The 13,003-nt window shown below is 43.8% G+C and overlaps 1 protein-coding gene across 1 annotated transcript in view; it reads left to right on the forward strand.

The window, feature by feature from the left end:
• Positions 1-8,564, forward strand: part of DSN1 (DSN1 component of MIS12 kinetochore complex) — a gene marked incomplete at its 3' end in the record, with an annotated part of 80,268 nt that extends 71,704 nt beyond the window's left edge. Inside the window, exons 8-9 of the mRNA XM_082256028.1 lie at positions 4,276-4,363; positions 8,497-8,564. Of these exons, the coding sequence (XP_082112154.1) occupies positions 4,276-4,363; positions 8,497-8,564 (156 nt within the window). The remainder of the gene's footprint in view (positions 1-4,275; positions 4,364-8,496) is intronic.
• Between the last annotated feature and the right edge of the window lie 4,439 nt (positions 8,565-13,003).

Consider the following 13,003-nt stretch of genomic DNA (forward strand, 5'->3'; position numbering starts at 1 on the left):
GCTGAAACTCCTGCAGAGACTTCTCCGCAGGATAGAGGTGGAAGGGATTCCGGTCATTCTGGTGGCTCCAGACTGGCCTCGCCGAGCTTGGTACGCGGACCTAGTAAGGTTGGTTGCTGATGCTTTTTGGAGACTTCCTCTCAGGGAAGATCTGCTGTCTCAAGTCCCGATCTTCCATCCTGCTTTACAGTTGCTGGCTTTAACTGCATGACTGTTAAAAGCCAGGTGTTGAGGGATAGAGGTCTCTCTGATTCTGTGATTCCTACGCTTTTGAATGCTAGGAATTCGACTTCAAGGAAGATCTATCATCGTACTTGGAAATCGTACATTTCATGTTGTGAATCGCTGAAGATGCACCCTCGCTTGTTTTCGATCGCTAGGGTTTTGGCCTTCCTGCAGAAAGGGGTTGAACAGCGGTTGGCTTTCAAAGGCCTTTGGCTATATATTTCCAACTCCCATTAGCTACGGATGCCTTGGTTCGTACCTTCATACATGGATTGGCACCTCTGAAACTGTCCCCGCTACTGCCGTAGGATCTGAATTTGGTGTTGTCTGTTTTTCAAAAGCCTCCCTTTGAGAACATTTGGGAGATTTCTCTGCTTTCATTGTCTCAGAAGGTTGCCTTGGTGGCTTTCACTTCTGCTTGCAGTGTGTCTGAATTGGCGGCGTTGTCATGCCGCTCACCTTCTCTGGTGGTACACAGAGGTGAAGTGGTACTACGACCTAATCAGTCGTTTCTTCCTAAGGGGGTTTTCTGATTTCCATTTGAATGAAGACATTGTGCTGCATTTACTCTGTCCTAATCCCAAGCATCCCAAGGAAATTGCCTTGCATTCTTTGGATGTGGTTCGGGCGGCTACGGAATCGTTCAGGAAATCAGACTTTGTCCATACCGAAGGACCTTGAAAAGGATTGGCTGCGTCTGCTGCAACAAAATCCAGATGGATCAAGCAGACGGTTGTTCAGGCTTATTCACTGAAGGGTCAAGTTCCTCCTTTCCCTGTGAAGGCGTATTCTACTAGGGCGCTGCGTGCCTCTTGGGCTTTTCACCATCAGGCGTCAGTCCTGCAAGTGTGCAGGGCGGCAACATGGTCGTCTGTGCATACTTTCACAAAATTCTACAAAGTTGATGGACTGGCATCTTCGGATGCTTCCTTTTGGCCGCAAGGTTTCGCAGGCTGCTGTTTGAAGAGTCCCTTTTTTTTTTTTTTTTTTTTTTTTTTTTGCTTCTCTTTCAGGTTGTATGTTTTTCCTGGGTGAGCTCCAGTTGTTCCTGGTTGAGCTCCACGTTACCTGGTCGGCTAAGTTTAGTCTTTGGGGAATTATGGCTTCTTTGTGTTGTCTTCCAACCCCTCATGAATATACTGCTTTTGGACATCCATATAGTCTAATAAGAGAGCTGCGTCAGGCGATGAACGATAGAAAACTGGATTTTTGTAAGAACTTCTACTTTTGAGTGAATGGGGTTATTTTGTATTTTCTAAACACTGCTTGCAACTAAACTGATTGCTGATAGCGTGTGGGGTTATGCCTCCAGGGACAGCCCCATAGGGTTGGGTGAGCTTTTTTCCTGCCTAGTGCCTATTTCTGATTGGAGGAGCATAACCCTATAGTCTCTGAAGAGATGGAGCTGCGTCTGTTGCACTTCAGAGAAAAAGTTTACAGTAAATTCTTACAAAAATCCAGTTTTTCCCTTTTTTTACTTTACATTGTGTCATTTCTTCAGTTTTGTCACATGAGAAGATATAATAAAATATTTACAAAAATGTGAGGGGTGTACTCACTTTTGTGAGATACTGTATAAGTGTATATGATAGAAGTAATATCTCTTTCGTTCGTTGACAGACGCAGCTCCTTGTATTCATAATCATTGGGTTATACTGCCACTTACAGGAGTAGGACAGTAGGCAGAAAAATTCTGGCTACACCCATGGGCAGTCCCAGGGGGGTAAATTCCCTCTCTGCTATACCCACTCGGTTTTTTTTTTTTCTTCCTAGCCAGGAGTAAGGACCTAGTTCCTTGCTGGGATCATTGGTCTTGGCAAAACTTTTTGATAGGAATTTTTTTCCTGTGAGATCTACAGTCAACTGCCAGACTGGGTGACGAGCTGAATAACTAGATCCAGTGGATACCCCAGTCTGGCTAGTGAGCATGCGCAGACCTCTGCTCTAGGTCAGCCGTGACCTAGCCCCACTGGATAGGGGTTGGCATGCGAGTTAAATGCCTAGCGAGGACACATAGGACCAGGTCTCTGCCTGAGTCGCAGAGCATACTAGCACATTATGCCATTGTCCTGCAGGTTTTTTTTTTTTTTTTACTCGGGATACAACTGCTTTAATGACAAAGGTAAAAACAAACCTTGTAATGATTGTAAAGGCAATTTTTTTTTTTTTTAATGAAAAACGTTCTACTTACTGCTGTGTAATGGTTTTGCAGAGAGCAGCCCTAAACCTCCTCTTCTGGAATCTCCCACTGACACTCTTGGCTCCTGCGGTCTGCCCCAATAACAACATAGCAAGCTGCCTGCTCTGGGAACAGTCGTATGTGTTTGTTCCTCAGCCCTGTTTCGTGTGTCCATTGATCGGCCAGTGCCCTGGCTCTCTCCTCATTGACTGTGATTGACAGCAGTAGGAGCCTCCCTCTTGTGCACATAGAGATGAGGCTCAGGTAAGTAAAAGGGGGGCTGGGGGAAGCTGCATGCAGAAGTTTTTTTACCTTCATACATAGATTGCATGAAGGTTAAAAAAAAAAAAAAACCTTGTACCTTTTTTTAAAACCACTTTAACACCTAAACACAGTTTTGCAATTTTGGCATGTTTGTTTTTTTTTTTTTTTAATTTCTCAAAATTGGGCTCCCTTTTGGTGGTAAATGGTAATCCTCCTCCTGGGTTTCTTTGCCATTACCATGATTCACCACCAAAAAACAACTTCTAAAATTCTCTTATTCCTATTAATGGTGATACCTCCTATATATGGGTATTGTTTGTATCTGGAGAGTGGCCCAGAAAGGTTGTTAAGAGGTTTATGATTAACCCCCATTCCTGAACAAGTGGGATGTTTATTGTATAGGATCATTAAAACGGTGAAGCTTACAGTATTTCTTTACAACATTAATCCAAGTGTTAACAGGTTGAAGAGAAAAATGTGCAACTCTATTGCTGCTGTATATCCAAGCGCATGTCCCTTTTTAACCTGTGTATTTGTTTATAAAGCTGAAATCCAGCCTTGCCTTCAGTCTTGCACAGTTGTACAGGCTTCTATTCTGTACTGATACTTATTACGCTTATTTTATTGCCCACTTTTCATAATGTGCATAAAAAGCTGCAGCAAATCAGAAAGAGCCTGCCTCATTTCCTAACTGTTGGATGTCTAGCATCATCTAGCTGTTCTCTGGGCTGCTCATTTCATTGATTGGATTTCAGTGTTTTCAATCATGGAGGCTCAGCAGAACATGTGGTTGTTAACAAGCTATGTGCAGCACCCTGCTAGCCCCTTCCACCAGCCATGATCTGGCTGCATTGCCTAGAGCAGCCTTTTTCAACCAGGGTGCTCTGAGGTTTCTATAGGGTTGCCTTGGCAAAATGCCTAAAATTGGCCCAAAAATGTATACAAGCCAGGTGAATGAAGCCTGCCTTTTTAGTTTCATAAAGCCAAAGGTTTTTATGGTGCACCATTTCAACGTTCAGCCACCAGCATCCTAACAACCAGTGATGTCATCAGTGTTAATAAGAAGGATGTTGATCGCCTGCACAGCCTCCTTGTTTGACCCTTCCCTGCCCCTCTCCGTCAACACTGAGGTCACATTAACTAAGTGATGGAGAGAAACTGAGGGAGAGGAGAAACACGAATACTAGTTGGTACCAGTGTACAAAAGTGTATTTGTTTGCTTTGGAGGAATCATTCACCTCTAATGTTGGGTGTCCTACATGTGTCGATGCTGCCGCATTATGTAAAACTATTGGAATAGTTTTACAAAAAAGGTTGAGAAACGCTGGCCTAGAGAAGCACCGAGACCTAGTAATGTCATTGGGCTAAATAACGTATATGTTATAAAAACTGGTTTTATTTTATATGAAAAAAAAAAAAGAAAGTGTGTTGATGGGGAGAAAAGAGACACAACAAAAGCAAAATATAAACCGATTCAGCTTTAACATGCATATTTCATGTATAGCTGGTATTTTTGTATCTTTTTACGGTTTTCCTAATATTGTCTTGTATTTGTGGCTTATGTTAATACATTTTAAACTGGAATGTTTTTGTCTTTTCTGTTACAGTTGGATGAAGTTCAGCAGTCTGTCCAATTATTAGATTCCTTCTCCAGTGAAACCTCTTCACACTTGCAGCAACTCTCAACTCAACTTAGTAAGTTTCTGTTAATTGCAATGTGTTTGAAAATCAACCTGTGGTTTAGCCGGAAATCTGTAGGCTACACACCCGTAAGTGATGTGCACTCAACTGAACAATCTTCACTTTCCTCTATAAGGAAAGTAGAATATTTTTGAATTCAGGTATTTTACTAAAGGGACAAATGTCCTATATTGAAGCGGTTTCTAAAAATCTAAAATGGCTTTATTGTTCCAGCATTACAGAGAATAGTCAACCCAGCTTCTGCTGACGTATTTTGTCGCCTACTAGGTCTTAATAGTAAAATAAGAGGGAGCAAAAGTTGTGTAACTATTGACATGATGTTATGTGCGTAATAACTTGTTATTTCTCTTTCGTTCATTGATGGACCCAGCTCCATAATCTTCTTGACTATTAGGTTATTCTGCCTCCTACAGGAGTAGGACACTAGGCAGGAAAAAACTTTACCACGCCTATGGTGTAGTCCCAGGGGGTACACTCCCACCTCCTGCAATAGACACTAGCAGGAGTAAGGATGCAGTTCCTTGTCGGGAGTAAGGATGCAGTTCCTTGTCGGGAGTAAGGATGCAGTTCCTTGTCGGGAGTAAGGACCGACCTAGTTCCTTGTCGGGAGTAGGGACCGACCTAGTTCCTTGTCGGGAGTAGGGACCTATGGGGTAGTCCCAGGGGGTACACTCCCACCTCCTGCAATAGACACTAGCAGGAGTAAGGATGCAGTTCCTTGTCGGGAGTAAGGACCTAGTTCCTTGTCGGGAGTAAGGACCTAGCATTTTTTTAATAGATTTTTTTCCCTCCTTTTATTTTCTGTTCCTGTGAGAACTACAATCCAACTGCCGGAATGGGTGACGCACTGGATATTCTAGTTCCTTACAATCTCCCCAGTCTGGCCAGCGAGCGCGACCCGATCTAAACTCCTCCGCGCTAGGTCGGCGCGACATAGCCCCACTGTACGGGGATTGACGAGTTAAACGCCTCGTGGGGACACTCAGACCTGGTCACGGCCTGAGTCGCAGTGTACCTCTGGCCCACAGCACCCCCATTCCAAGATGGTGCGGTGGCCTGCCTGGAGTGGTGCCCACCCGGTTTCCATAGGTGTGGTAAGTAGTGTCCCCCCCCTTTCACTGGGGGCCTGTTGGGGTGGACGTTGGTTGGACCCCCCCGAGTTCTCATCCTTCCCACATAGCATCCCTCCTCATTTATGGGGGTCACGCTGTGGACCATCCCCCATTTGCCCACACCCAGCTCCCCCCCTCCCTTCCCAGCTCTAGAGGTACAGGATAAGCTGTTTTTGGGATGTTGAGCGGGTGATTTGGCGCCGCCGGCTGCAAAAAAATTTTTTTTTGGGGGGGCATGGTTCTGGTGGGGGCTCCTGCCAGGGCCCCCCTTCCTGCCCATTCATTTCTGGGGGTCTCGGGAGTCGCGTGGAGCCGCCGTTTTGTCATTGATGGCTGCTGTATCTACACCCATGTTTGTGTAGTCCGGAGGCCATTTTCTTGTAGTTTCCTGTTGCATAAAGTGGCAGCCATGTATTTGAAGCCTACAGAGCGGTAATTCTGAGGTGGGCCTCTAGTGTTAGCTCTGCGCTTTCTCCTTCTCTCTGATTGCCGCACGGCGTGCAGCTGGACACTCTGCTCTGTACCTGGGTCGGTGGTGGTGAGTCCCTGTGGGTGTAAACGGCTCTCCCTCTTCTGTGCTATAGCAGCAACTTGGTGTGATGGGACTTGTGGTGCTGTTTTTTTTTGTTTTTTTTGTTTTTTAAAGGTAGTCTCTGGGTTCAAAATAGAGTCCCTGAAGCATGTTTCTCCACCTGACCCTCTTTCACAGTCTGCAGGGCCCTAGCGTCCAGGGTAGATGTGGTCCTGCCAAACAGGACAGGCAAAAAGCGAAAGAGAAAAAAAAAAAACCCCTGCAAGACAAAGGCATAATGAGCTAGTATGCATCGCATACTAGCTCATTATGAAACACTTGCCTTAGAACGAAGCCCCGACACGGACCCCCGGACACCGCTGTGGGAGCTGACATGATCCCTCGGCGTCTCTTCCGGGTTCGGCGGCTCCGGCGCTGTGATTGGCCGGAGCTGGCAACTTCCAGGCAAGGAACTCTGAAGGTCCGCGGGTTCACGTCAGTGGCTGCATGCAGTGCAAATATCTCCTAAACCGTGCAGGTTTAGGAGATATTAATCGTACCTACAGGTAAGCCTTATTATAGGCTTACCTGTAGTTTAAAAATCACAAAAAGCGGTATACTACCGCTTTAAGGTGTATTATACCAGGGTGCTTATTGTCTGTCTCTTGGGCCTTTCATCATCAGGCGCCTGTGGTGCAAGTTCGCAAGGCAGCCACTAGGTCATCTGTGCACACTTCAAAAAATTTTACAAAGTGGATGTGTTGGCAGCTGTGTACGCTGCCTTTGGCCGCTAGGTTTTGCAGGCTGCTGTTTGAGAGGACTAGTCCTCTTTGAGGGTGCATTTTTCAGGTGAGCTCCAATTGTTCCTGGTTGAGCTCTTGTTTCCTGGTTGGCTAGGTTTAGCCTTTTGGAAATTGTCTTCTGCTGTTGTGTTTTTTCCCCACCCCTCATGTTTGACACTGCTTTGGGACATCGCAATGTTCAAGAAGATTTTGGAGCTGTAGCCGTCAATGAACATCAAAGAAAAGGATTTTACGGTAAGACAAAAATCCAATCTTTTAGTTGGGGGTGTATGTATATGGGTTAATTATCGAATGTATTCCAAGAGATGTAGAACTGTGCAGAAAGTCTTCTTTTTTTTTTTTTTTTTTCTTTTAAGGGTTAGGTAGAATTTAGACACTTATATGTATAACTACTCCTATTCTTCCATATCCTTCTGTTCTACGATTAAGCCCCAGTAAGGTGAGGAAACTTATCAGAAAGAGGAACTTGGTGGAGTGTTCTCTGCACGCTGGAACAATAAAAAAAAAATTCAGCTTTTTGGAGACAGCAGTGTTTTGCTTCAGTATATCACACTGACTTGTGTGGGAGGAAACCTGGCCTTCACCCACCTGGTGGTGGTGATGATTTGAATCTTGGCTGGTTCAGCAGGGACTGGCTGCGATTCGATCCTTGTATGGCCAGGCTCCTTGTACCAAAGTCAATCAGTCAACCTTGTACCAAATACAATTAGCATGTCGGATCTCTAGCATGCAGTTATTGCCAGTGCTATAACCGCCAGCAATAATCACACTGTTCTGCAGGGAGAATACAGTAGCTCAGTGGGATGTATTAACCCATCAACACTATGCGTAATAAATTGTTTTAGTTGGGGGTATATGCATCATAAGGTGCAGGAAAGCAAATTGCATCATCTATGGCCTGCCTAAGGCTGGCCATAGACAATTTGAACCATGTATAGGCAGGTCAAATGTACCAAGTTGATTGATCAACTTGGGTACAACCAGCCTGCCGGGTTTTACATGTGATTATCGCTAGCGGCTGCTATAGCCGCTAACAGTCATGAACTTCCTCTGCCAAGAAAATACAGTGGCTCTGCAGAAGGGATTCCCATGACAACACTGTCTGTGTTGATGGGGTAATCGTGGTTGCAGGAAAGAAAATTAACACTGTGTATGGGCCTGCCTTACAGTGGTAGTAAACCTTAAGGCTCAGTACACACTTTTGCAAATTGGATGCGGGCTTCCGTGCATCCAATTCGCATGACAGGAGACTGTGCCTGACTCTCAATGGAGCTGGTTCACACAGCCCTGGGGTGGCCGCGGTCCACACTGGAAAAGGGTCCTGTGTATCTTTGGCTCCGTTTTCAGGTCCGAATTCAGACCTGATTCGCACCTGAAACAAAGAACAGTGACACACCAGACCCCCTGCAGTGAGCTGTGGCCGCAGCTAGTGTGAACCCAGCCTCAAAGTGAGAGTTCAGGGAGCGTTCATTCCTCCTGCTGATATCGGGGGTGGGATCACTGCTATCTGAAGCTTTCACATGTTGTCTATATTTCCATATTGCTGGTCGAGGTTTTACAGCCCTCCTACAGAAAAGAGCGGAAACACTGTCCCGTCGTGGAGTATATGCTGTTTTTTCACTTTAATTCATACCTGTTTACTCACCTTTTATCTTGCATGTTATTTAGTGTAAACTGTTTGTTTTTTTCCCCCATTTACAGAAACCAAATCTTTTAAGCCAATGGAAGATTCTCCAGTCCGAATGTTCCTGAAAGTTTCTCAAAAATAGGAGGTTTTGAGATTTTAAGGACAGTATGTGACATTTTGAATTTACTGTGTGGAGAACCATCTTCTCCTCTGTGGGTTGTGCTGCACATTTGAAATGCAGTGTTTTTTCTAGTCTGGGCTGCATTAAGAAGACAGCTGTAAGCAGTGGTAGTATAAGAGCTCCTTGCCATCAGCTGACCAGCAGTGTTTCTGAGACACGAGACCCTTGCCAATTCAAGGTTCTTTTTAAGTATAAAATCTCATTAAAAGTTGATGAACTCAAACTTGAGCTTCTGGAGAACTGAGCCTTGCCTTTCTGTCAGATTGCTTGTCACTGAAACTGCATCTGAGATTCACTAAATCATACAAGCAACACTCCCACATTGTAATCCAGTAGATGACTTGCGGATAGTGAAGTCTGAGGAGCTTGGGATCATCACCCATTCACATACTTTCTCTGACTTCAGAAAAGCAGTCAATCACCGGTTTTCACTTGAGCTCTACCAGCCGGTGGCATGGCCATCTGAGCATAGCCAGGAGTGTCTCCAAAAGCCTGAAACCTAGCGTGATTGGAATATACACCAAATGTTATGTTCTATGTAAGGAAATTGTATTTATACTTCAGAATTAGTATTGTTAAGAGTTATGTTGTAGCAAATAGATGAAGCTGAAGCTTTGCAAACAAATAGCTTTTCTATTTTTTTTCTATTTTTTTTTCAGTATGTATATTCATTGTGTTATATGGATGCATAAGAGATGGTGACCTTAGCCTATAAGTTGCTTGAGGGTAGGGACTGATGCGAATGTGCAGTGCATATTGTTGGCGCCACATGAATGCCTGAAATAAAGTTATTAAATTGTTCTATAGGTAATTGGTTATATTCTTCTTATGGTTTCACAGTTTTTTTTTTTTTTTTTTTCAGACTTCTTGCATTAAGAGCCGGTTCACACTACTCCGACTTGTCAGGTGACTTGGTGGACTGACAAGTAGCGCTCCATGCTGTGCAAATGAACCGTTCTAATCAGAGAGACTCAAGTCACTCCAACTTAGAAAAAGGTTCCTGCACTACTTTTGGGCGAAGTCGGAGCGACTTGCATTGACTTCTTTTATGAGAAGTCGTTTGCAAGTCGCAATGAAGTCGTGCTGCACGGGCGACTTCAAAGTAGTAGACTTTGATTTGTGGTAGTGTGAACCGGCTCTTAAGCAGTAATAAACCCAAAAACAAATACATTTCAGCTTACCAATTATTACATGTAGTGGCTGCATTCATTTTAGTTTCTTTCGGCTTTTTCACCTGGTGATCCTGCCAGTAAGTCTGTTGTTTTTCAGCTTCTTTTAACAGACCAAGCTGTCCAGACAAAGTAGCAGTTGTGACAAACCATTTACCAATGACAGTGGTGCTTGCAATTGTTAGCTTTTGCATTCATTTGTGTAAATCTTTATCCCGAAAGGAAAAATAAAAACTTTGCTGTAACGGCTTAAAAATTTTAGCTGGAGTTTGACCTCAATTTGTTAGTCAAATCCATCTATATCTGCTAGTGCACCTAAAACTACCATCCCTCCACAGTGAGAAAGCTGCTGTCCAAAGGTCCCTGCTTTACTGTACCCAAAATTCAGACATCTAAGAGAAAGTGTGTTACTGGCTGGATCACCAGATTAAAAAAAAAAGGGAAGAAAAAGCCTGAAAAAAGACATTTAATGCAGCCACGACATCTAAGAATTGGCAAGTTGCAATATTTAATTGTTTTTGTTTAATACCGCTTTAGGCCCCTTTTATGACTTGGGACTGCAAAGTGGCATGACAAGACGTACCCCATGATTTCTAATCGTGTACCATTTATATCTGTGCGACATCCAAGTAGCCCCTGCACTACTATGGTCCAACTGATGCGACTATAGACCTCAAGATTACACAGGCATTGTTTCAAGTTGCGTTAGTCATGTGGCAAAGTTGCACGACTTTCAGGTCGTACAAATGTGAAAGGGGCCTTAAGCTGATGGTGAGATAATGAAAAGGGGAAACAGAGGGTTGACTGACAAACCCTTCACACCACTTGCCCTTGGAATGTAATTCTACATTTTTTTAAGTGCTTCTTTTTTTGTAAATTTAAGCTTTTTGATTACCTTTTTATTGAGCTAACAATCAAAGTAAAAGGCAGTAAAGAGAGGATAACGGGTGAATTATTGCATAAACATTTGCAGATAAAAGCAACAATGGGCTAATCTACATGAGTCCCAACTATAAAATCCTCATGCGCTGGTATCGGGTGCCCTCCCCCACTGCACAAATTTTACCCACATACCTCTGCTGGAGATGTGGAGAGGAACGGGGAACATTGCTTCATGTCTTCTGGTCCTGCCCGGAACTCTCAATACTGGCAGGCAGTTAGTGACCTTCCTAAAGACTTCACTGAGTATGAGATTCCGAATGACCCTGCTATTTCTCTGCTCTATCTATCCAATATCCTGGTACGCAGATATCGGAAATCTCTGGTACGACACATTCTCAATGCCGCTAAATCTTGCATTCCGATGCGTTGGAAAACCCAACACCTCCCGACTATCAGGGATTGCATACGCAGGGTTGAGGAGGGTAAATAGCATGGAAAATCTTATTCTCACTGCCCAACCTGACAGGGAAAAGTATGACAAAACTTGGACGATTTGGAATCTGTTTGTCCTATCGGACAAGGGGAAAAATCTTATGAGCTCCACTCCAGACAGGGGTTAAACCTGCACTCTGCATAGCATACTCTATCCCCCCCTCTCCATTCCTTATTCCCACCTTCTTCCCTCTTTATCACTACCCCCCCCCCCCCCCCCCAATTTTCCTTTTCTCTCCCTCTCTCTCCTTTCCTTTCATCTTTCTTACTATTTCGCTATCTCACTTTGTATTTCCTCTCTTCTTTTTCTCTATTGCCTTGCCTTTCCTTTCTATTTCTCACTTACCTTGCCTCTCACTGAGTTATTCGGGGAGAGGGGAGATGCACGGGTTAGCGACAGAGTACATATCCTGGCTGACGCTGTGGTTTCCACAAAACAACAATATCTCTCCTGCGCTCAAGTGGTATGCGGGAAGGTGAATCTTCTAGGCGGTTTTATGACACAGAAGAAGTGGTCTTGCTGCCCCCCTCAGGACCAAGGGTATCCAAAAGGCACTACAAGAAAACAACAAGAGAAGGGCGCACCGACCTTGTGCATTACCACTTAAAAGTTTATTAAAATCAAAGAAGGGTAGCGTACAATATACTCACAAACGTAGCATATGAACAAGCATATAGGAAATGGGCACCGCTCGCTTCCAGGACACTTCTCTACTGCTGGATAGCGTGATGGCGTCCTCAAAACCTGATGTGGCTTACGCGTTTCGAGGGAGGACCCTCTTCCTCAGAGCCAAAATCGCCACATCACGCTATCCAGCAGTAGAGAAGTGTCCTGGAAGCGAGCGGTGCCCATTTCCTATATGCTTGTTCATATGCTACGTTTGTGAGTATATTGTACGCTACCCTTCTTTGATTTTAATAAACTTTTAAGTGGTAATGCACAAGGTCGGTGCGCCCTTCTCTTGTTGTTTTCTTGTGACGCTGTGATTTACCAGCCATGATTTCTGCTGCCATCTTTTTCTGTTGGTCATATGTCTGGTCATACTTTACATTTCGGGGTGTTTTTGTTGACTGGGGTTTTTTTTTTTTTTTTTTTGCTACCATAATAATTACTACAAGCAGGTGACACCTCATTGTTACCATATATGTTTTGTTCTGTACTCCTGATATTGTTTGTTTACTAATATTTTTTTTTTTTTTTTTACACCTATGCATCTGTTCTCTCTCTGCACTGAAAATTAATAAATAAAATATTTGCAAAAAAAAAAAAAAAAAAGCAATAATGAACAAAATTAAAAAACAATCACAAATGTGTTTTGTTCTTTTATACTGAGACCGTATACTGTAACTTTAGCATGCCTCAATTGCTTGCATTATATTCAAACCTGAAAATGATACATAAATTGCAAAAATGGGCAACTCTAAAACACAACAAAAAATGTGGTTTTCCATAATTGACAATCAGATTATATTACTGCTTCTGCAATCCACTTCTGCTAAAGTCATGGAGTTTGGGGTCCTGGTGGATGTCAAAGCACCCCAAACCTTTTTGTATGCACCCTCCTTTAAAAAAAAAAAAAAGAAGTTTTTGCCACCAAAACGGTGCAAAGTACCCCATGGAGAAGTTCTCAGATAAGTGGGTTCTCTGGCGCTAGACCCAGCTATTTCCTATCTGAATAAGACTGATGGTCCCAATGGATGAGGGCCGGTCTTCAAAAACATTACAAATAAGAGATTTGAGGCCCTCTTTCAGGCACTTTTCTCCCTGATGGGGAAGTTCGGCAGCCGGCAATAGTTACAGGTTAGTCTGCCAACCTCTCAAAGTTTGGGCAAAGCGTTATGCTTCTTTCCAGAGAA

The sequence above is a fragment of the Pelophylax lessonae genome (genome assembly GCF_965119305.1).
Source record: "Pelophylax lessonae genome assembly, chromosome: 4".
In the NCBI taxonomy this organism is placed as follows: Eukaryota; Metazoa; Chordata; class Amphibia; order Anura; family Ranidae; genus Pelophylax; species Pelophylax lessonae.